Here is a 26,430-nt window from a genome sequence, read left to right on the forward strand (position 1 = left end):
ATCATGCTGCAAAGGCTATAAGCATGGTAAAGTCATTTTGTTCCTGAGATTAAATTAACATAGAGCATGTAAACTTATAAAATATCTGGCCAGCATGGAAGAGTAGGCTAATAATGCCTTCTGGAGGGGATCACTAGAGCTACCTCTGGATGGGCTCACTAGAGCTACCTCTAGTAGAGGCCCTTTCACCAGCAGTGACATGATCAAGCATTTTGCCGGGCTGTTTCTTTTATCACATATTCTTCTATGTACATTTGTATAAACTAATAAAATTGAGGCTTTGTTTTTTTTCTGTACAAAAATCCTCAACCAATGGGTGGACATTTTATCCATTCACTGGCTTCACCACAGGAATGTCAAATTTACACCACGAGCTCAGGAGGGCCAATGGAGATGAGCACTGGCTTATTGTTTGAGAAATAAGACACTGTGATTTGACAAGATTCAGTCATCGACGACTTATTATATTTAATGAGTAACTGTCTGAACACTATGCTTTCTGTATCTTATATGTGTAATAATATTAATTATGAGACATATATTTCTAGCATCATCGTAAAACTGTTTGTTCAGCATTGTCCTGCATTGAGAAATTGTATTAATCACTTTTGGAAGGAGTTTTTTGCCTTTGAGAGGATATTGGAGTACTCGGAGCAAACCCTACAGATGTGGTGAGTTAAAGCATGAATCAGCCGACTGTACAGCTATCTTTTGGGCATCTCACGACCCAGCAGATATGAGAGTTTCACAAATCTGCATCATCCATGAATACGTGCCTCCCGACAATTGGGTTTACAGGTACGATCCTCCAAGCCCTCCTCAAATGACACTCGAAGAGATTATCAGGTGCCCTCACTTTATCGGGTTATCTCACTTTATGGGGTACCCTCACTTTATCGGGCGCACTCACTTTAACCGGTGCGCTCACTTTATCGGGTGCCCTCACTTTATGGGGTGACCTCACTTTATCGGGTGCCCTCCAGTGGTGATCACGCCCCCCACACACCCCCCCCAAACGTGAAACTCGGAAAAGCAGTATTTTGTTGATACTTAGCAGAGAAAATGCATACAATGTTTTGTGTATTCAAGTAGGGCCCTATGTAACAGGCTTAAAGACCTGCAACTTGTGCCCTCCAAGCAAATTATGTCCAATACTGGCTGATCGTCATGAGCATCATGGGCATTACAGTACAGGTTTGCCCAGGAGTAAATTCCTCATTCCTATTCTGTCCACATACTCCAAGCGCATCGACTAAAAAGCACATTCACATTTGTTGTTTTTGAGAACTCAAAGCAACGTCTTAATTATGTTCCCGTTTGAAAACCCAATGTCGCCTGAGTAAAGATTGCGAGATGGCTACCACATTTGTTTAACCCATTAGAACATCACATTCAAAATATGTTAACGTTTAAATTATTATTTTTTTTCGCAACTTTAGCATTACAAACATAATTACCTTTACTTTCCAGGTACAGTGTATCAAGATGAATGAAACTTCTTCAAAGTTAATTTCTTCCTCAGGAAATTAGATTTTGTTTGAGGCAACTACCGCTCTACTGGCCCACATTCATATTGCACGCAGTGCAGTATTTCTGCACGGGAGGTTCAATTATCTACAGTAAGTCTAGGTGCTAAGTTAATGCTTAATATAAAAAAATAAACTCTAGTGAGTTTGTTGGGCTCAACCCAGTCAATGCTGCCTTTTGTCAGGTCAGAGTGTCTGCTCCAATAATCATGTATCGGTGCATTGGCAGTGCTATACCACCAGTACTGTAGTAGAAATTCCACATTCCTTTGACACAGCCCAGGCACTCCATAAGACAGTGACTGTTTAACTTCCAACAAAGTGGTACTCATACTCTTTGGTTTTTTCGGTAAAGTCACGTAGGTAAAACAATTAATAAAATAAAATAAATGAAAACAACTAAATTAAATCACGACGTTTCGGAGGCCTTTTTACACCTGATGAGGAAGGATTGTGTTGCCTCCGAAACGTCGTGATTTAATTTAGTTGTTTTCATTATTTTATTTTATTAATTGTTTTACCTACGTGACTTTACCGACAAAACCAAAGAGTATGAATCATTGCAGTCACGAAAGCTTCAAATCTAAAGTGGTACTCGTTTTATTGAGCTCAACAGAAAAAATTGACTGAATCGACTCTCAAAATGGCAGCTCAAATCATTCCTTTCCAGCTGTGAGTCAAATGCGTTGTATCACAGCACGACCGAGGAAACGCTTTGAGTAAAAATAAAATGCATTTATTATTTTACAAACGTCTAATTTTACCATGCCATATTGTGAGAGTCCAACAGTAGGCTATACGCACGGACTAATAATGAGCCATGGAGGGTAAAAAGGCTTCTTCTGTGCTCGTTTCAGCTTAGATTTTTTTAGGACAGGTAAAAATAAAATTCCATTAGGAAATGTTGGGATAAGTGCTACGCTTTCCATCACAGATACAGTTCCCTAGAGTGATGAAGTGGTTAAGGGATTTTGAAAGAAAAAAATGTGTTGTTCAGTGAATAACGTGTATGGTTCATATTTGAATTATGAATGGTGGAGGAGAAACCACGTAAACGATTTAACATTCAAGATCCTTAAGGTGCAAAATTCATAGGGCACATGGTTGAAGTCTGTAGCTGGAAGAGTGAGACTCCTTTAGAATGTTTAACGTTCATTGTTAATGTTTATTGCTCAGAAAGCTAGCCTGATACCCCTACGATTTTGTGGATTCATTGCTAATACCTAAGGTCCACCGAGAAAGATGCAGGAATCACCTTTATGGTTCTGCGTTAATTCTCACGGGTTTGAGAGCGAACTCAAAACAATTTTAGTATTCTTAGAGCTCATGTTTTAAAATAAGAGTAATAATAAATGACATTTATGATGGTATGGTTGCGTTAAATCCAAAACTCACAGGGGCAACGATAATCTTTGAATGCTGCTCAGCTATGCTGATTCAGTTATGGAAATTCCCCATTTCTATGGCAAGGGTCAGCTTATAAAGGATACCACTATTGGTTTGCCACAATGATGGTACCAATTATATTGACCCCAGAGAGATGATTCGCTGAGTAAACCAAAATCTGATATTTGAACTCACAAACCTTAGCATTAGCAAATACGAATTCTGCCACAGAGCTACCCACCAACTAATATAAGCCCCTTAATAAATTATTTACGATAAATACATGAACATGTATTTTTACTTTCACATTGTTTAGATGCACATTATGTTTACAAAGGGAATCTGATTAATTTAACGTGATCATAACAGCCTGTTATTTGAAATAATGGAACAGAACGAGAAGTATCATTTTAAAACAGTGTGCTTTGGTAATTTAACAAAAGGATATTAAGTAATGGCAGGATTTAATCCGTCAAATTTGTTCACACTCGCTCAGTCACTTTTGATGTGCCGATTCTTCACACGTGCAACATCAGAAATAGCTCTGGTACAATTTAATTTATCTAGCTGGGTAGCGTTGTAACACAGAGCTCGACTCACAATCGGAACATCGCAAATTCAAATCTCGACCGGGGAATGGGTCAGTTCATCATCCACGGTCAATACCATTTTGCAAGGAGTCACCAGCAGTTGGCCTATGTCTTCCTGGCCCTTGTCATAGGTATGTGGAATTTATACCACTGACTCTGAGCTGCCAACATATCTGAGCTAAATCCACCACTCATTTTACTAGGAAGGCATGTTGATATATTAAGGGGGGAAATATTATGGAAAATGGGGACATTGACAGTTTGTGTGAATAAAAATTTAAAAAGTCAGGTGATCAAAATGCAATTTATATACAATATTATACAAAAAGTTATTCAGGATTATAAAACGAAACATTTACCAGCTATTTTTTTTTATTGCGGGTTAAAGTGAATGCATTGTAAATAAATGCAATGAGCAATATTTGCAAAAAAAACCTAAATTAATTCCTACATTTTAAGCTTGCCAAATAATGTTCTACTAAATTTGGGTGTTGTCAATAATATCTTGCACGGTTCTCGAAATATGCCATATGACTTTCAATGTCAATTGCCAAGCAGTAATTTTCAATACTGACATCCACTCGCAAAAGCCCCGAGTTAGCTTCTCTCCATCAAAAAAGTAAACAGCATTAATGTGATTGCCTATAGCGTGTTGTCTAAATGTAGCCCTACGTCATTACAGTCTTTATTACAATATATTGATTTGAGAAAAGTTAAGGCTTTGTGAAGAGAAAATACCTTGGAGCTGTTTGTTCAAAGTGCAATACATTAGCCAGACAAGACAGTTTAAAAGATTCCAAGGATGTAATTCCAAATCCATGCAAATGCCATGCTCAAGGTTTCACTGTCCAGGTTTCACAATGCTGCAGATGCTGTTGTATTGCTTTAATTGTCATGGAGTGGAAAATACATTTGAAATAAAGTGTCAGCACTAGGATTTGACAGCCTTGAGTTGTATAGTCTCGTACACATCAACAACTATATAATATAGCAGAATGTATTAAGTGGTCGTGTGGTGCCATCAACAAATCGGCCATGATGATCGCTTGATCTTGACAAAACAACTGTAGGCAATGTGAACAGTAGAGTTGTCAAATTTACACCCACACATGTTATCCAGTTATACAACATGAACAGAGCAGGTTTGGTCACAAAGAGAAGAGTGCGAGTTCAAATCCGAGTCAGGTATTTGTCCCAGCCGTTACTCCATTCAGGCTCAATACAAATGCGAGTCCCTCTCTGTGCTTCGCCAACAGAGATTGTCCTATTAAACAAGTGGCTGTGGCTAAAGAGACGTGGAATCTCCACTATGGGCTGAGGGCCAAATGAGCACCGCTGCATGCTCATTTTGGTGAGGATCATGGCGGATTCCAAAAAGGAGTATTCCATTGATATGTACCAGATAAGATATGGTGATTTTTTTGTTATGATTAATATAGGGCCCTGTTTAAGAAGCTTGAAATTTAGGGACCCCCCCCCCTCCACTCTGGAAGTTTAGTTCTGATTCTGAGGACATACAAGACATTGTGATTATCTTTGGTGTGAACGTGTGAAAGAAGTGAGGGAATTTTGACCGAACGACTGGATACAAATAAGTAATTACGACCGCAGATGCATTGAAATGACACAGTGGGTAGGACTTGATGGATTCCCTTAGTTAAGAAGCAAGTATTGGCTCAGCAGAATGCGTGATGTGCGAGATAAATTTGCCCGTTGGGGGGGAAATGCCAGTTATATTTCATGGCTTGGCCAATGTGTGAGAAATTCGAGAAAACCCGCATGCCAACAATGTGAGGAGCCTCATTTGTTAGCTTTGTCAATAGTCTGGAGTTGAGAAAAAAGCCTGGACAATTCATAAAGAGAAATTGTACCAAAAAAAAGAAAAAACCTTGAGAATTCTTTCAAAGGTCCTATACATGCAGGTTTTCCTGAAATTAAACAGCAGGACCGTATTGAGCGTTCCACTCTATGACTGATCACAGCACCGACCACACTTAGTGGCAATAATTGAGAAAGATTGGATTTTCTACGCTGGAGGCATTTTCAACATTTTAGACACAGGCTTTAGGTCACACTGTCCCGCAAGCCTGAGAGACGGTAAGGAGCACATAAGAGTCTTCATACCTCACCATACCTCACCATACATTTCACCAGAAAATAAATGTCTACTTCAGAACATTTGAGAAATAATTATGATTTACTCTGTATACAACTTAATGCAAATGTGTTTGACTAAAGTTATCACCACCTCCACTGTAATATGGCTGATTTTGACAATAAAATAAAAGTTTGTTTTAATTTAAAGAAAGGTGCCACCTAACAGCTTGGCACAGGTGCGAGCAGGGTGGTTATATCACAGGCTTGTGGGAGATGGCAGCGAAGGCTTGGGGACGACTTCATCCAGCAGTGGATTGGCCATGGTCGATGATGATCGTTACTTATTTTTGTATATTATGTAGCACAAAAGGTTGCCCTACAGAGCACAAAATGCAAGTTCATTTATGTACTATGAAGACGGTACATTCTTCAAAAGATCACCTATTTTTATATTTTATATTTTATCGACTTAAATATTGTAAATTATGATTTATATTACGTATATTTATATTTTATACTTTTAAAAATCCCCACATTTTAAGGCAGTGTTATTGACGCATGCGTTGAGTTTTCATATTTCAATGAGGATCGCGACCTAGTCATCATTTGGGTCAAAGAATAAGTACCATTTTTCTGCAGTCATACCGGTCCTCTGCATTGTAATGTAGAATTTACCCCGCAGGCTCAAGACTGCCTGCAGAGATGAGAGTCACCCCACGTTTATTTCAGTCGAGAGACACAAACTATTTTGATGCAGTACAATATATGGCTAATTATAATACTTTCACTCGATTATGTTGATTCAGTTTAGAGTCAAAGGGGGTGGTACAGGCTGTCTACCTGGATGAGATGATCACCATTGACTTCCCACAAAGTCTTCCACGTGTTTTTTTTCCGATTGAAATAAAGATTTCCCAAGTTGACCCCCGATGGGGCAATGGGGATTTATAGCCCACGACCTTTTCATGTTTATCCAACCGCTGTAACCAGTTTTATGTGAATACTTAAATCTACCAGAATTTCAATAATGTTTTAATTAAAGCAGAAGCAAATCCATTAGCAACCCTAGTTGGCTTAGTAAAGTCTCAACAGAATACTATAGCTGAGCAACGTAAGTATACACACAAACGTGACTATAACTCCCCCCCCCCGTAAGAGAATGCCATATGTACCAGCAGGTGATATAAACCTAAAATATCCTTAGCGCTCGCATCATTATGGAGACCTTTCCTTGCAATGAAGCACTAATTCAGAGGGTCTTATATTGAGTTTAATTTCGAGTGTGACCTTTATGTTATCTTACAATAATTACTCCTAAGTTAGCACGCTATACAAAATAATCCTTCCAAATGTTAATGTTAAATCATATTCAGTAACAAGTCTGACATTTTCTCAACAGACTACTCAAGTGATGCCTTTCTCAAATAAGCATTAAGGGAGTGCTCATCTACTTACAACCCTGAGCCAATGGTGGAATGTCACGCTCCTGTGCCAGGGCCAAGTCTTTCCATGAAGCAACCACTCTTGACTTTCCAAAAGAAGTGTTCCTGTTTCTATCAACCCCAGAGGGATGACGAGTCAATACACAATCAGAATTTGAACTCTCAACGTTCCATTTGCGAGGAGCTCGCTATGCCACTGAACCACCTCTACCGATGATATCGGAGCACTCATATTATTAACATTTTGAATGAATGATAAGTCAGTTTGCCAATATGATATTCATGTATTACTTTGTGACGAATGCCTGATCTACACAGATTTAACCAGTGGATTGTTCTCTTTGTTGTCCTCTGCAATGGGTTTTCCCTGACCAATACAATGTCAGCAGTATTGCCGAATGCTATGGATAATTCCCTATAAGCTGCCGAGAGGATGTCAACATCTGAGAGTACATCCACCGAGGAGATGGAGGCAATGAAATCAGTTCATGTGCAGATGCTGGGTGGATTGTGACATCGCAATATCATGAGAGATGATAGCAGCTTGGGGAGGCCTTAATCCGGCAGTTGATTGACCATGGCTGCTGATGATATCCTATACATTGTCCTCAGGTTGCCGGCTTTATAATATTGTGCATGAATGAATATGGCAAGATTTGTATTATTTTGTCATTAGCAATAATGCTGTCATTATTATTAAAATCATTTCAATGGCCGGCTAATATGTCAGAACAGTAATAGCAGTAAAGTGTATATTAAGGATTAAGGATTTATTTGTATTGGGTGCTTGAATGCCTCAGCATCCCGAAGCCCCTTACATCACATCTCAATTATTTCAATGACCAGCTGTAATTTATTATTATTATTTGGCTGAGGAGACCCGCTGATGAAAGCTGTCCCTGTGCATCTCAATGCAACGCAGCATCGGCCTGTAAGCACTATGGTGGGGGGAGGGGGACGGTGTTGCGCTTGGTCAATCCAATTAGGTCATTTACAAGTTATTATGGAAAATCGTGATAAAATTTTGACTGTGATACTGGCACAAACGAACTAGTTTTTTTGCACAAATGTCATATAATCTTTAACGTTCACTGCCATGCAGACGGTGTGATTTTTTTTATCATCAACACTCCCGTGGTATTAACCAGGGTGGCTTGGGTCTTGAACCGCGAACCTCTGCAAAAATCGGCAAATGCACTCCAGCTCGGTCATGTTAAATTGCAAAATGAGAAAAAGAAAGATTTCGACTTGCATGACATAAATTCCTCATACATTAGTTTTGACATGAATTAAATTTCCTAAGTAACATGCATGACAGCTCGTAATGAGTCCTAAAGTAGAACAACCTTTCACGTGACCTTCACGTTCATGAATCTTTGAGACCCTCAATGCAATAACGTGGCAACTATTTCATTATTTTTTACACAAATTAAACTATAACGCAGAATGGTAATTACACGCAGGAAACAGCAGCACCATATTGCGAATAAAATTAGTAAAATCCAATTTGTCTATAAATAATTATCACAGTCATAGTTTCAATAAAATCCTTGGCAATTGATATGCTTGTCTCAGACTCCGTTCTGATGTGAACAATGCAATCTTATTTTAGACACTGAGGCAAATCAAACGTATATTTGTGACTTCAGTGAAGTAAGGCATATAATACGTTAGATTTCAAAATGTAAATATATTCACTTGTATGTATGTCAGTGTGCATTTAGCTTGTTGTCCTTTGCCCCCGCACCTTGGATCATCACGGTTGGCTACGTACGGTGTGAAAGAAGTCCAGAGTACAGCACACGCATATAAGTGGATAAGACGGCAATATAAGCATTCGCTTGAAATGCATTGGAGCGCCCTGCCTACGCACACCCCAGAGACAGGGCACCACGTTCCCGGTGCACCGAGCAGCACGATGCGTGGGAAAAGCGGAGCAGGCTGTTTGACTTCCACTGAGTCAGCTCTGCCACGCAAGAGTGTGCGGGCGTGCGCCGAGCCTCTTGCTTCTCAGGATAGTGTGATGCTTTACAAAAAACCCTCACCCTTAATTTACGTCCATTACATAGTTTGCAGATCTATAGCACTTAAGGCAAAAAGAGGCTGCCATGTTGTTCCCTTTGGTTACATATTTTTCCTGCTATAAATTATGCATCAAACATTGCTTAAAGTTATGGACTTTAGATCAATGTTTTGATGCAGTGCACAAATCACGAATATTTAGGCAATAATTCAAAATTAATGATTTCGATTCAAAATATCAAGCCAAATTGACGAATTATTTTAACTTGATGCAGGTTCAAAAGTTAGTCCTACTTATACGCATTGTAAATCTAATGAAGACCGATGAGCATAAAAGTCAAAGTAAAGTGTTTCTGATGGAACGATTGGAGTTGACACCTGAGGGAAGATGAGATCAGATGACCCTTAACCAAGATTTGAATTAGCATCCTTCTGATTGTATGTCCACCACTGCATCCCTTTACACAGCGCCAGTAATTGTAAACATGGCCAGTAAGCGTCTTACATGAATACTTATATCCTTTGGAATGGTTGATCTCACATATCTGTACAGAGTATGTCGGATCCTATCGTTCAAATAATCTCTTTGCATGAATTGCCACTGTGCCCACAAACATTGAGTGGAATTCACTAAGGTAGTTAAAATTAATCCGCAATCTATCACACATTAGTTGAAATTAATGAACCTCTTTAATAGAATTCATACTGAACCTGCACTTCATTTCTTGTTGCATTATCTAAGGCAATTTTGGACTGAATACTAACAAAGGTAAATGATATACTCAGTAAAGCACTGCACGCATTTAGCACACACATGCATTCATATTTAATCTTTATTTAGCCGAATGTAGTGTACAAAGGAAAACCCATCTCATGTATAAACCATTAATGAAATGTATTCACATAATTGTGGGGTACATGACGCAATTATATATTATGGATATCTTTATTCAATGCTGAAATTCCAGTAGCTTAACTTGTTGTGAAATATGCATGTCCTAAACGTATTTTGTCTTCCAACTTTGATGCAAATATTTTTTCCCAGCATCTATATATTTCTTATTTTGGCCTACATTTGCAATGGGAGGAAATACATTGATTGAGGAATAGAATGTCACTGATGGCCCTGAGCCAGTAGTGGAAATTCCATATTTCCATGGTAGGTTGCAGTCTTTTTTCCATCATAAACTGATACCTATCTTCACTTCCCAAATAATTTGGTCAATCTGGAGAAGGGCCATTTCCTAAAGGATGAGCTTCCTGTGTACTGCATTGTTGTATTTTAAGTTTGCATATCTGTCTCCCCGTAGTCGCGTGGATTTTTTTTCCAGGTCCTCTGGGGTTTTCCCTCCACATTTAGAAACATGGATTGAGATGATTTAGATTATTTTGGTACATTAAATGTCCAAATGATGGTGCCAATTTGTTGAGCTTTCATTTGTGGCCAGGTCGCTTCTGAAAAATAATTTGATACCTAAGTGGGCTTTGCCTGGTAGGATTGGGATGGTTTAGTGTTGAATTTGTGTTTGAGTGATTTGTTTACCTTTCTTGTACTTGGAACTGCTATCATGTTTTGTACTGTTTGTTGTTGTAACGTTCTTACCCCCCTCTACTGGACTTCTGTGAAAAATAGCTCATCTGATTTCTCCAGGATAAATAAATATTCTGATTCTGATGAGGCAGTGTTAATAAAGTGGCTGTGAGGTTTTCTGTGGCCTGTTTAGAATGCAGCTGAGCATGTTTGCATGGAATGAGCCTCATTTAATTGGATTTTTCTTATACAAATATTTCCATGATTGATTTTGATTTATAGCAAAGGAGTACATTGTGGTCAGACCCACAAATTTTGTTTTGGCATAATCCTATAAATAACATTTTGCTGAAGTCCGATCAATGTCCCCATATTTAATCAGGTGAGAGGCCATTCAGATGTATTATATGTTGCCATGAATATCTTGGAATATGAACCTTATGGCGGGAACCCGGGGTACCATAAGCCCCCGGCTCTCGCATTAACAACGTTGTGATGTCATTTTATGTCTGTTGAAGGCGAACGATACGGCAATCTATTCCTCTCGACGAGCTCCACACGATGCGCCGATCAAAGTTTCAAAGTTGCGTTTGTGACTACGGCAATTTTGGCAATGACGGGTGCTTGGTGAAGAACGAGAAGATTGATGCATGGGTGGGTTGCGGCGTTTACGTGTGCAGTGGGGCAGAGTCGCCAAAAAAAAATTAATTACGATTTTGACTTCCGTTTATTCGGGACCCCGGGGTCCCGCCATAAGGTTCAATTATGTTATGTCAATCTTTTTTTCTTCTTTCATTTTGTGAACATTTTTTTTTGTTAATCCCTTTTAAGATATCAGCACGCGGTTGTATGTTTCAATCAGGATTATCACCATCTTCATGTGAAGTACATTTCATGACAGTCTTAAACACTTCTAAAAAATCCAGTGAGCAATAATTGAAAAGAATAATCAGGCCATGGTAGAGCCTACATTTAATCTAGCACTTTGGAGGCAAAACATTGGTGAATCGCATATATTGTGAAACGCTCGCACATATGGCGTGTTCCTTGAGTACGCCTGGTTCTTCCCATATATATTTTCAAAAGAAAAAAAATATTCATTAAAATTAGTCTTGAGAGTCCATGGGAATTTCCTGAATAAAATAACGGCATGGTTTTATTATAAATGAGCCTTTGTGTGTTACTTTGCTATGAGCTTCACTTTTTAACATGTCCACTTTAAACAAGATTTTACAAGCGGACCATAGCATACATTATTGTGCTACTCCAGGGATAATTCAACGTCAATGCGAATTATATTGCAGAGTCTTTAAGATCCACAATCGAGCGTGCTGTGTGCTTTGGTAATGCTTCATAGCTGTCCGGAACATTTGGGTTGTAAGATTTATAGAATAAAATCAAGCGAAAAGCCTCAGTTGCCGACAAGAACATTGAATGCTAAACTACTACCCCCTACGAAATTTTATTGCAAATAACAGTTTCTGTGAATACCAGTGTACACTGAAATGGATTATGGTGTTCTGCTGTTGAAATGTAAACAGAGCAATGTACAGTACGTACATAATTGCCATGGCAGCAGTATCCTTGAGCAGTTTTGAGAGAAGCAGCTGAATGAAAATTTCAATCGAGAATTACAAATTGGCAATAGCCTTCAAATCAAGATGAACTGCATGTGAAATAACGTTTTTATAGTGTGCATGTGTACATGTATTAATGGAGAGCGATTAGAATGCTGTATTGCATGACAACCTGAGTAACTGAGGTTTGTTTTGGTGGAATGGAGTATCATGAGTGGAAATTGGTGTACGAACCTGTAGTGTATCTTGTCCAAAGTTGATATGGGGTGTTCTTACCAATAATATCTGCTATCCCAGCAACATTAACTCACAAGCCTCACTCTGCTGAAGAGATCGATAAAGTTGAAACCTGGTCCAAAGTGTACTTATTTTTACATGGATTGACGTAATGGGGTTATGCCTATATTTGCTTTTACCCGAGTCGTTGTCACTGGAGACTCAAATTGTGTAGAATTATAGCATATGACACATACACAGTGGGCAGTTGCATTGCATGGTAATGCAATTCATATAGCAGTTTGGTTTTACTCCAGGCAGTGACATGACATAACTTTAGCTATTAATGGCATTACACGACATTATACAGAATGTTTCACAAATATTTCAAATAGAATTTCAGCCACTTCTTTACACAGTTTTAAACAATTATCTGTCAATGCTGCAACCCATTAGACTGACCACACGGAAAATAAAATATAAACAATGAACACTAAGTAGGATGCATACATCGTTTTTACAACCTGTTATGTTGCAAAGAGTTAATTTGCAATTTGTGGCACAGCCTTCCATTAAATATTAACATCCTGGAAAAAGGGTGGCTTGGAAAATCCATAATTTAGATTAGGCACCGGCGTGTTTTGTGGTGAGATGATGCTTACTGGTTGCAATGCACATGAGATTTGAGAGAAGCAAGGCTTGTTTAATTCCTAGGTTTACAAAAATATTGGGGTTCTAAGGGGAGACAAAGCCACAATTAACAGAGCATTCACGCCAATTAACATAGCAACTAGGAAATAGGCTTACGACGTAAATTTGCATGCAAAGGATGTTTGAAATCTGGGTTGCAGGATAGGCTAAAGTCGTCATGGTGGCGAGATGTTAACTAGCTCGCCTGGTGTACAGGAGGTCGTGGTTTGGAGTTAGCATGTTCTCCCCGTGGTAGCGTGGATTTTTCTCCGGTCCTCCGGTTTTTTACTCCACATTTAGAGACTTGCGTTTCGAGTATTTGGCTGCAAAACATTTCCACAATATAAGCCACTTCGTTCAGCTATCATTTGTGGCCAGATCGCTTCTGAAAAAAGAGCTATGTTGCTCAGTGGGCCTTACTTGGTAAAATAAAATAAATGTTTAGTTGAGTTTTAACTTGGATCCTCAGAATAATAGTATACTCAATCAACAGTGGTCAGTCACATTTGTATCACTCTGCTATGGCTACTACCTTGTTTATTGTCCCTTAAACTTTAGTCTTTGATTCCTCCGCTCCCGTTGCCGTTGAGGACTCAGTCTACCTGACTTTTTCTGTCATCCATGGTGCACATTCAGCCACCACACAGCTGCAGGCCACAGCACCTATGATTAGCACGGTTAGATACGTGCAGTGCGAAAGAAGTTCAACATATATCCTTCTATTTCAGCCTTATTTCCTTGCACTGCTCACGTTTATATTTTTCTTCTTGTCTCTAATCCAAATGTCATGAACTTAACCCAATTGCATCGACATTATTGCTGCTTATTGCCGACAACTTTGAAGTTATGGGCCTTTGGGAATGTGCTCAGCAAACTTGCGATGAAAATAATGCAGCAGGAAAGAGCTGTAGATGCAATTAGAGAAGGAAGGGTTGTGATGGATTGGGCATGTGTGAACGATTGAAGGCAGGTTACTAAGACAGGCCTTGGGGTGGGCAATCACAGACAGGTGATCGAGATGAAGACACAAAGCAACGTGGTGGTGGTGGTGGTGGTGATAGCGTTTAAACAGGCCTTGGTGGTCAGGTGATGCCTGCACAACAGATTTGCAGTATCTGGCAGGAGAAATGAAATTATAGCAAGGTATGATGTCAATGGGGTTATTCATTTGTTTTTAAACACAGTGGACTGTACACAAGATCGAATTTCTTACATGAATGGAGGTGTTCTGTATACTGATTAATTTATATTGGGGATCAAGAAGAACTCGTGGTTTGGTTATCAACAGTAGCTCCTTTGCAACATAATTCGACAAGAAGACAGTGCAAAAATCTGAATAAGGCAGCATTGCTAGTGAGCCAGTGGATGCCTATTTACTTTATATTTATTTTAACCAATTGCATGCCAATTTCATTATCAGCATAAGTGTACAACAGATCTTCACACAATATAGTCAATTGCAGAACCTCGGACAAACAGCAGAACATTGTGTCTCAATATTATGCTAAATTAGCAATCACTTACCCACCCAAGAAAGCCACACTGGGACTTGAGACTCATTTTCAAAAGGTTCTGCATTCGGATATTTGGCCAATTCCACGAATGGGTGTTTGGAATGTGAGGGGAAATCGGACTCCTCAGAGAAAGCTACGAATACGAGTGGATGACTATCAGCAATGCTATTACCTGGCCACTCCTTGTGACCCCTACACCTACAACACCTGGTCAGCCCTGGTGGTCACCAAACTATGTACTAACCAAGCCCAAATATGCTTAGCTTTCAAGATCTTACCAGACTGGGCGCAGTTATGGTAATTTATTTGCATGCATTATGTCGAGAAAGGAATACTGTACCATGTTATTTATTTCCAAATTACATATATAGACAGAATACAATGTCTTGGTCTCATAAAATGGTTTCAATCTTGTTTGGTGGTGCAGTACTTGACACACAAGTGAAATGTTTAAAATCTAAATCCCAGTTGCAGGGTGACACGGACCTTCCTGGTAATCACTTACACTGTGTCATATTAAACCAGTGGTCTCCTTCAGATACTGGCCTCCTCAATGGGAATGTGGAATTCCCAAAACCAGCTCACCAATCGAAAAGAATACTGGCCTATTGTTTGTTTGAGCAGGAAGATGCTTTGATCACCCTTGATTCTTAGTTTGTTAAAGAAACAGCATCTTGCATTCACATATGAAACCAACTGACACAATAGATTTGTTGTAAATCTAAATTTAGAGAATCTAAAAAGCAAATTACATCCACTGAATAATTTAACGTTACACTGAGCATTACAATTGTACAGCTGCTCGAAAGCAGCGTTGGTTGTTTTGATTTCTGAAAGGCCAGCAGTGTCACATGGGAGGTGGCTACATCACAGGCCAAGGAAAATGAAGCCTTGATCTTTTACTGAAAAGCCAGCCTTTTGTTCCACTCGGAAACTGGGACCTGAATAACATATAAAAAAACAAGTACAATTCAATCAAGTATTTGAACATGAAATGAATTGCCTTCTTTGTACTGGGTAACTCCTAGCTTCGGAATTTGAATGAACCAGAGACCATAGACCTATACCTGACCCTAAGTCTGGCTTTCTGGTTTCATCTTTATAAAGGTGCTTCACTGTCAAGTGCACACTTACAAGATGTGTAGTAATTTGCTCATTGGCCCCTACTTTAGAGCAAACGCTCAAATATACTTAACCTGAAAAAGAATATAATTATTTTAAAATACAGGAAATTTATATTAAGTCAGGCGTGGTGGCACTGTAGGTTACTTACATTCAGAAGGCATGACTTCAAATCCTGGTTGGTGGGAGGGGGGTCACTCAGCCGATGTCTCTCTGCAGTCAATAAAATTGGTATTGCTTTCTGCTGAACTTTTTTCAGCCTATAAATGATGAAGTTAGACATGAGTCAGCAAAGCATGAGGGTATATAAAATAGCATATTAAAGTCCAGACAACGTATGCCCGGGACTTTTGCTCCATATGGGTCATACATAACTATGTTGTAGGCCGTGATCCCATTGTGTAAATTCGACCTGCCTATGACCGAGGCCTATGTCTACTGAGCGCAGCCACTGTTGACGACTCACGCAGTAGTACTTATGTACCACCCGAAAAGGAATGATGTCTTGAGCCAACTCCAGCTGCGAGTTGAAGTCACAATTTTTCCAATGATGAGTTGAGCGCTCTATCCACAGTGCCACTGAGCTCGATTGTTTGTTTCTTTGGGGATCACAGCGAGTAATATTTTGACTGTGGATCAATTATAAGATATAATAAGTGTATTCAAATCAATTATTGTGTAGTATAATAAATGAGCAGCGATGAAATAACAAACACATGTGATGCATTACCAGTAATGATGATTTTCATAAACCATTTGGAATCAGCCAGAATTTGCACAATAGATTTTTAGGAACTATCCACACGATGTGACTGCAACAACCATCCAAATTGGAATTGGGTTTGGTTTGTTGTCCTTCCCTACCGCACCTCCGATTAGCACGGTTGGCTACGTACGGTGAAAAAGTAGTTCAACATACATGTATACAATTGGTAGGTTGTAAGCTCAAATCCTCGTCAGGATCAACCCAGCCAATCATCCCTCCGAGATCTATAAAACATCTTCTTGGTTTTTTCGGTAAAGTCACGTAGAAGGGAAGTAATAAAATAATAAAAATAAAACATAATAAAATAATTCTCACGACGTTTCGGCTACAACGCAAGCAGCCGTCTTCAGGTGAAGAATGAGACACTGCCAAGCTAGGAGCTTATGTATAAGCTGAGTTGGAGGTGGAAGAAGAAGAGAGCCTTAACAAAAGAATGTGCATATCAAGAGGAATTTAGCATATTCATGGGAAATGCGTAGGAGGTGGGCGGGGGGGTTTCAAAGTCATATTATGCCCATGCATTATGCAGGATCAGCAGCACCAAAGGGAGGGGGGTAGCATTAACAAAGGGAGGGCATGTTAATAGTATGTAGAAGCAATGAAACATGTGAATGGGAGAACGGTGGCAGGAGACCCCCAGCGGAGCAAATAATGCATTCCCTGTGGAGAACACAAGATACACAGTTAATGCCAGTGAGTGGACTGTGGTCTGAAAGTCACCATAAATGTGAACAACAATCAGTTAAGATCCGAAGTGGTTTATTACGTCCTTCCAATGATTGCTGAGCCAGAATCCATCTTCTCGGTTGAAATTGTCTCTTTGTTTGTATATGTGGATCGCCTCATGAACGAATCTCTCATGGTAGCCAGATGGCTTGCAGAGAACCTCTGTCTTGGAGAAGTCAATGTCATGTGAGCCCACTGAATTGTAACAGTGATCTGCCACGGCTGAGGTGTTTGTCATACCGTGTTTCAGGTCTGCTTTATGTTCACGGATGCGGTCTGAGACATGTCGTTTGGTTTCTCCAATGTAACTGCTACCACAGAGGCAACTTAGTTTGTAGACGCCAGGGTACTGTATGTCTGGAACCACGTCTTTTACAGACGGGACCAGATCACGGATTTTATGTACTGTGTTGAATTGTACCTGAATCTTGTGTTTAATCAGGATTTTGGAGATATTTTTTGTGACCCCAGCAATGTAGGGTAAGGTGATGGTTTTGAAAGGCTCCTCAACAGGAACCTTCTTGATGGTTGGAGTGATGGCCTTGCGGATTGTGTAGTCAGAGTAGCCTACCTAAAACCGGATTCCCACCACCATCCATCCCAGAAGAACTCCCTCATCAAGACTCTATACCATAGAGCCCAATGCATCTCCGACCAGGAACACATTGCCAGTGAACTCAAACACGTACGCCAAGCTCTTAAGGCTAATGGTTACTCCGACTACACAATCCGCAAAGCCATCACTTCAACCATCAGGAAGGTTCCTTTTGAGGAGCCTTTCAAATCCATCACCTTACCCTACATTGCTGGGGTCACAAAAAAAATCTCCAAAATCCTGATTAAACACAAGATTCAGGTACGATTCAACACAGTACATAAAATCCGTGATCTGGTCCCGTCTGTAAAAGATGTGGTTCCAGACATACAGTACCCTGGCGTCTACAAACTAAGTTGCCTCTGTGGTAGCAGTTACATTGGAGAAACCAAACGACATGTCTCGGACCGCATTCGTGAACATAAAGCAGACCTGAAACACGGTAGGACAAACACCTCAGCCGTGGCAGATCACTGTTACAATTCAGTGCGCTCACATGACATTGACTTCTCCAAGACAGAGGTTCTCTGCAAGCCATCTGGCTACCATGAGAGATTCGTTCATGAGGCGATCCACATATACAAACACAGAGACAATTTAAACCAAGAAGATGGATTCTGGCTCAGCAATCATTGGAAGGACGTAATAAACCACTTCGGATCTTAACTGATTGTTGTTCACGTTTATGGTGACTTTCAGACCGCAGTCCACTCACTGGCCTTAACTGTGTATCTTGTGTTCTCCACAGGGAATGCATTATTTGCTCCGCTGGGGGTCTCCTGCCACCGTTCTCCCATTCACATGTTTCATTGCTTCTACATACTATTAACATGCCCTCCCTTTGTTAATGCTACCCCCCTCCCTTTGGTGCTGCTGATCCTGCATAATGCATGGGCATAATATGACTTTGAAACCCCCCCGCCCACCTCCTACGCATTTCCCATGAATATGCTAAATTCCTCTTGATATGCACATTCTTTTGTTAAGGCTCTCTTCTTCTTCCACCTCCAACTCAGCTTATATATAAGCTCCTAGCTTGGCAGTGTCTCATTCTTCACCTGAAGACGGCTGCTTGCGTTGTAGCCGAAACGTCGTGAGAATTATTTTATTATGTTTTAGTTTTATTATTTTATTACTTCCCTTCTACGTGACTTTACCGAAAAAACCAAGAAGATGAATCCCTGCAGTCACGAAAGCTTTAAATCGAAATCTATAAAACAAGTACCACTTTTTGGGTAAGCCAACAGTGGTCAACCTTGTTAAAGGAAGCTGCAATTTCCTCGACTGGCTCTGCGGTGCCAGCGGAAATGAATACCACCCCATTGCTCATTTGAGCTGGGAGTCACTTTGATCTGACTTACGTTGTAAATGTTTATATTTGTATGTATGTTTAACTTCTTTCGCATCGTACACAGCCAACCGTGCTAATCGGAGGCGTGGGGGAAGGACAACAAATGAAACAAAAAGCAAGCTTAAAGAAATTATTTTTCAATCGAGATTTAGAATTGCATAGCTCCATCAGCTTCCTAATATCAGAAGAGCGTTCCAGACAGCCGCAAAAGCACATCTGAAAGCGCGCTATGCAGTGACAGTGTCGTGCGTACAAATCCTAGTTGGAGGGGTTAACCCATCCCATCACATTTTTTTGGGATCGATTAAATGAGTACCACTTTGTTTGGAAGTCAACAGTGGTAGTCCTATGGAATGGCTTGCCCCTGCCAAAGGAATGTGGAATTTCCACCATTGATTCTACATGGCTGTAAACAGGAGATGAGCACCGATGCCTCAATGCTCGTGTTTTGTCCTTCCTCCACACCTGCGATTAGCACGGTTGGCTACATACGGTGCAAAGAAGTTCTACATACATACATGAAGTTACTTTCACCCAGACATTCAGTCGCTTTTATGTACACACTTCCTCCATGAATGGTACATACACAATGCCCCGTACAGATTCGGCCTAATGGCGTCATCTCTCGACTTGCAGGCCAGTCGCAGACACCCGTCGCCAAGAATGTGACAGCCGTGGAGGGCGAACGCGTCTTGCTGAGCTGCTCGGTGGAAAACAGCGATGGCTCGCCCATCCAGTGGGCCAACTCGGCACAGCAAACGCTGTTCTTCGACGAAAAGAAAGGTGAGGATAATCTGACAACACCACTCACTTAGGCATTCAAAAGGTCAGAGCTTGGCTCAATCCTTCATCCATGCCAACATCATGACTTCCACTGTGTGTGAAGCCAACAGCGATTATTTTTTGTTGATTGGGAGACCGTTACCTGGCATAATAATGTGGAGTTTGTGCCAGTCACTAAGGACTTCCAGTGGTGATTAGTAGTGCCCAAGGCTAATTTTAACAGTCATGCATTGCATGCAACTATGGGGTAAAGAGTACAGACTACAACTGCGATTGGATTTCTTACGTAATTCTCATTACTCTGACAGTGGACTCGAACGAATTATAGAACATGTAATATTGGTGTATGTTTCTGTTCTTGCTTGCTTAATTTCTACGCAACCTTATGATGCTCAGCCCTCCAATTGCTGTAGTGTTTAGAGAATCCCTTTGTATCTCTGTATGAAACTGCATTGCATTGTGCCGGAGGGTGAAAGCACATACCAAGTCATTTGTCAACTAAATGGTCATCTTTGGAATGTCTTTGGAGGATAAAGTGTGTGTCTATGTGTGCAATGATATTGACGTAGCAATTGAAAATACGCTGCATTATTAATGAGTCGAGGATAATGTGAAAGGAGTGCATAATGTCCTTCTGCTCATCTTTTAGACTTGCTCAATTTCAATACGGCTGTCTCAAATCAATCACGTTGCTCTGGCAAGGTGCACTGGCTTTACATTAAACAAGTCCACAACCAAAATATACGCCTGCCTATGAACAATTCCTAACAGCAACAAGAGGCGCTATTGCAAAATATATTATTTAGGTGGATGGATAACCTTGTGAACCAGTTTCTACCAATTCAACAGTCCAATCCCTGCAGTTGCCTTATACTTTCTGTAGGGCATTAATAAAGCCACATGCTATGGATATTAGAGATCATGTGGCATTACGGAGGTATAGGGAACTGTGTACCATTGCTAAAGCTAACATCACACCGTTAAACATGTCCCACTGATGGGTGGGCCTGTGGTGAGAACACGTGCATCACAATCAGAGGGATCAGAGTTTAAACCATGGTCATTAGTCAACCCAACCCATCATCACTCGCATGTCAATAAAGTGGGCACTGCTTTGTGATATGGAGATAATGGTTGTCCTTGGTAGAGACTGGCCCTTTCCATATGAATGTGGAATTTTCACCACTGGGTCACCATTAAAGATGAGCACTTCTGAAAACATATTTGGGAAGGAAGACATGTTAAGTCAAACAGAAACGTCCCTATAGTAGATGCTGCATGTGCTTCAACAAAACCATAACAGTAAATAAACGCTTCAGCAATGTACATGCATTCCCTACATATTTCCAAGTAAATACAAAATTTGTCCAAAAGCTTGTAAACATTAATGAGACCCTCTTCTTAGTTTAAAGTTGATTGCATATTGGTAACTAATCACGGTGACTTACTGCGTACATAAACTTACACAGGGCGATAATAAACGGTCTCTTTAAATGCGCGGACCCCTTTGAGTGGTAATATTTAATGGGTCACACCAAGCAGTGAATTTCCCTAATTAAAGTCCTAGTTTTCAAGGAGAACTTTACTTTTAAATTTCCCTTTGCTTAATGCTGTAAAAATGTAATTGGATTTAAAGTGTGGGGGGGGGGATTAGCCAATGGCAACGTGTGCATAATTCAATAGTACCACCATTTAATCAACACTCCTTGAAAATTGGTTTAATTAAATGAACATATTAAAAAAGTTAGTGCAGTGTTATCAATTTGTTGTGCTTAAAAAACAATCTGACAAACATTGAAAGCGTCTCGTCGTCACAGCCGAAATACATTATGATTGATACATGCAACTACCTAATGAAACTACCTAATGTCAACATAGGTAGTTTAACTTTTTGCATGTCAGCTAAATAGCTTGTTGTATGTCAGCCCTTTCACCAGCAGTGGTGTGAAATAGCAATTGCAGGGCTGTACCTTCACCGTCGACATACTGTTCCCGTTTAATTTGCGATGTATACACTCTGGAGATGCTTCTGAATAGCAAATTTCCCGGCTGATTATATTGGCCAACGGAAATCTTTTTCATTAATTACCTTAATTAAATGTATAAATGTGCCCTTAAATGCATGAACATTATCATAACATTTGGTAGAATAAACGTAAAGTAAATGAAAAATACATAGTGAAGGATTACATCATAGTTTATAAATGAAGTTATCCTCAATTATGGTGATGTTATGCAACATCACTTTATCTGCTCACTTTCTTTTTCACTCTCGATGTAGTCATGCAGAGTTCCAGATGCAATTCGCAAATAGTAAACATTTCAAATAACGAGTTTCTGAATAACGAGGGAATACGGTACACACATACAGATATACGCTTGCGCAAAAAGGCAAAGAATTGAGAGCCATCAAGTTCCACGATATGTAATGCATGCTTTCTCACACAAAGTGTGACTGCTAGAGGCTACATTAACGGTGAATATAGCAGCATAGCTGATGGCAGAATTAAGCAAACGTGTAAGACTAAACACGTGATCTATGCCCAAACTCCCACGCACATGAACACGAACATTTTGAAGGCCTCAGAGAAGCATCTTTCATTATGACGCAGCAATGCAGAACGGCATTAACGTTCCTGACCTTGACCCATCCTCCCTAAAAAAAGAAAAAAAATGTGTCTGGGCCATTGCAGGAGCAAGGCTGGTATTATTTCCCTCTCCCATTGCCCTCCTACTGATTCACAGAGCCGATGTTGTGCAATGCGATATTTAGGTATTTAATAATTCAAAAACTACACACTGAGCAAAACAAAGTATTCATTCGGACAATACGTTCTTCGTGGAATACAGCCTCTTTTCACGTTTTGTACCTCTTCTTGTCGGTCACATTTTATATTGAGGACTTTCACTTGTGAGAATAACATGTGATAGCAGCAACTGTTTGCCTGTGCTTGACCCCATTGTATAAATCTATCCATGACCTCACCATTAGCCCTACGAAACACTAAATTATATCTGGCAACACATGAAGACTTTCTGAATTTATCTATGTTCAGGATAATAGATGGATATTCGTTTACTGTAAAGCCAACGTTATAATGCCAAATGTTTGAGACGAGAGAGAAACATGCTTAAGAGCTCAGCCGCATTTTACACCAAGTGAAACAGGTAACAGAAGGCATTCAATACAAAAATAAGGCAAAACACAGGTCTGGAAAGCATTTGTTAACCTATGCAATATATATAAATGTTCCGTCCTCACATTTACATTCCAATTGTGCTAGCAGTGTCGTGCTGAAAAAAGACAGCCACGTTGTCTCAGAGAACGACTCCCATGAGATAGAGCCAAGGAATCACCTCTGTGGTGCACGTGTTTTACACCCTGAAAAGTGGTTGTTGCATGGCAATCAAATATCACCCCGTCAACAATGCTGAAACATGCATTATTCAATGGAAACCAAATGCAACGATGGTATTGAAAAGAGATTTTCTAATATACTTCTAAAATCATCCTTTTTTCTGTCTATATTCATAATTATTTCACGCACCATAAACATCATCAACATCATCATCATCGACAAACAACATAACCATCATTACTATCATTGCCACCATCACTATCATAATTATCACTATCATAAGCGTGATTATAATCGTCATCATCATCACCATTGTGGTTATCACAATTATCATTCATTATCGTTATCCGAATTGTTGAAGGGAACAGCTCCGATGTCACAAAATCCATTCTGAGGTTAATCAATAGATCTACTTATCCACACCTGGGAAACAGATGATGTATGCCTTGTGTAGTCGAGTGTTCACCACATGCCAAACTGAAACATTGTATATCTGGATAAGCCAACAACAAATTAAACAACCCATTAAACATTCAGTTGTTGCGCAGTCATTGGTAACTCGGCTGAAACCATTAACTCACTGCGCTTGAAATCCCGGTGTATGGCCGCGTAGAATAGTTACCAACCATTCCAGCGTTGCCAGCTCATTCCATTGAGATGGCATGATGCCCTCGTGAACCACCATCACAAAATAATGTGAAACTATGTGTGTCACTCAATCAGAATTTAATAGTAGCTCCTTTCATCAAGTGAAACATAAGCCATGCTGAGGCTTTGTGAATGTTCAACAAATTATTCTCCCACTCAATGTACATCTGAAGGACACGCACAGCATTACTTATTAATGAACGTGTTTGTTAATTTCATTTGTATGCAATGTTTATTTGTCTCTACAGACAATTTAAATAAAGTTTCTGTCCCTGTATGAAGACGCATGTTATTTGCACCCTATGAACAAACATACAAATATGATGTGATTTCTCTTCCAACTTCATTAATAATCAAATGGAAAAGTAGATTAAATATCGCATTACAAATATGGTATTTGCAGTAATAATAAAATGCACATTGTCTCCCTTAACATTTTGTCTCAAAACATCAAAATGTTGATCTGTGTGTAGTTTATTTTCACTATGAATGGTCTCTAAATGTTACGTGTTGATACTATTCGTGCAGTTTTCAATTGCTTTCTGTAACGCGTTGCTTTCACTCTGGTTCTTGATTGTAATGTTTTTGGTGTTGTCATTATGATGATCCACGTCACTATGGCAAATTCCACTCATCCTAGTCTCTTGAGTTCTCTGCTCAATACATTGGCGAGAGGAAATGTCACAATCCCATGAGGCGAGATCCTGTTGAGGGCAACCAGTGGTGGTTTTGGAAAGCCTAAACCATCAAACACATCACACCAACGAGTGCGCCATCCATGCACATCCTGTCGGTGTCGCTGCAATTCGTACAGCATCTCCTGCCGCCTTGAAAGGACCATACAACTAAACTATGACATAATTTATACAAACTGTTGCTTACATGCCATACGAAAAAAAGAAGAAAGTGGTGGCTTCCCACAAAGTTGTGTTCATTGATATGCTCAGTTGACCCTTGATGAAGTGGTAACCTATTATCAAAACACAAGTGTGACGATATAACCTTACAGATGGGATTGGTGGATCATAAACTGATGGAGACACCCACCAGCTTGGCAAAAAGTTGCCTGCCAGAGAAGCAGTATGACAAGTAAAATATGTGGCTGTGTGCAGAGTTTTAGTTCTCTTTTGTGGTTTGCGTGGGTTCCCTGAGGCATGTCAATTGCCTCCCTCGTGTATACTTTACCTAGACAGGAATTTGACAACCATTGGAAGCAGAATCCTGCAATTATATCATGTACTCTGATGCTAAACCACGATTATTCTGAAATAACAATTTACTTATACTATTGGCTCATCATGAGAATGAGCAAAAATTAATTCACATATATTACTGTAGAAAATATAATTAGGTACAAATTGCTAATTAATCTTGTCGGACATAATTTATATACAAATGACACTGAGGTGTGAAATTGAGATCCCAATTACAAATTACAAATGTAATTGCATTATATATTTAAAATGCATGTCATTAGGTCTCAAACTCGAAAACATTGGAGTGCTTTGCAGGACAGCCACAGAAATGACAACCTAAGCTGCAGGAATGTGGCATTTCCATCACTGGCCTAGGGAATTCAATGGAAATTGAGTATGAGTTTACATGTTACACGGATGATCTCGTTCAGCCAATTTCCCGGATATTTTACAATGGAGATCCGTGATGTGTGAGCACAGCAGCAACACAACAAAGACAAAAACGTCAATATTGCAGAGCACAAGTACAAGGTCCTTACGGAATATTGCACCACTAACGAGATATGTTATCGTCGTAAACAAAAACACGGGAATTAAAACAGTGCAAGTTTAGTATGAGAACAAGAGGCAGCAGAAAAAAAGGCAGGTTCAGGTGCTCAATTCTCACCAGACTCGTAATCCACATTGTCTTGCCTTTGACATGAACTAAGCTAATTCAATGATTTGATTTACCAGATATTTCCCACTGAACTATATGACCTCTTTTTCAGAGGCGACAGCTCATCAACGTGGCTGATATAACCATATGTGGCAAATTATAGTAGCGGGAAAATAAATCAAAATGCAAGTTTCTAAATGTAGAGGGTAAAATCGGAGGACCCGGAGAAAAATCCAAGTGACCACCATGGGGAGGGAGAGTACACGGGATCGAACCCACAACCGCCTGCGCATCAGGCGAGGCAGAAAACTGCACGCCACTTGTCGGTATCGCCCCTGTAATGGCTTACCATGTTACAATGCTATACACATTTTTATAGAAATTGTCGTTCTTTTTTTATGGGCATGATATGTAAAAAAACGGCAGTTCAGAAGTACATTTTGACGAAAGAATGGGAGTGTTTATGGCATCCACAATAATGCGCTGTGACACAAGTTGCAAGCACGGCACAAGTTTACCGCCTCCAGCACGGGGCATGGGTGACACGCACTCGATACACCTTGGCTTGCATGAGTGCCGCCAGAAATGTTTCAAAGGGAACCAAATAACGATCATCAAGATTATTACACACTCAA

At 39.9% G+C, this 26,430-nt stretch overlaps 1 protein-coding gene across 1 annotated transcript in view; it reads left to right on the top strand.

The window, feature by feature from the left end:
* The window catches only part of LOC144728664 (cell adhesion molecule 2-like), a 140,506-nt gene that overhangs the window by 67,474 nt on the left and 46,602 nt on the right, over positions 1–26,430 (top strand). The window contains exon 2 of the mRNA XM_078608248.1: positions 19,788–19,934. Coding sequence (XP_078464374.1) covers positions 19,788–19,934 — 147 coding nt within the window. The remainder of the gene's footprint in view (positions 1–19,787; positions 19,935–26,430) is intronic.

This window comes from Lampetra planeri, chromosome 29, assembly GCF_965212315.1.
Source record: "Lampetra planeri chromosome 29, kcLamPlan1.2.h2, whole genome shotgun sequence".
NCBI classification, from domain to species: domain Eukaryota; kingdom Metazoa; phylum Chordata; class Hyperoartia; order Petromyzontiformes; family Petromyzontidae; genus Lampetra; species Lampetra planeri.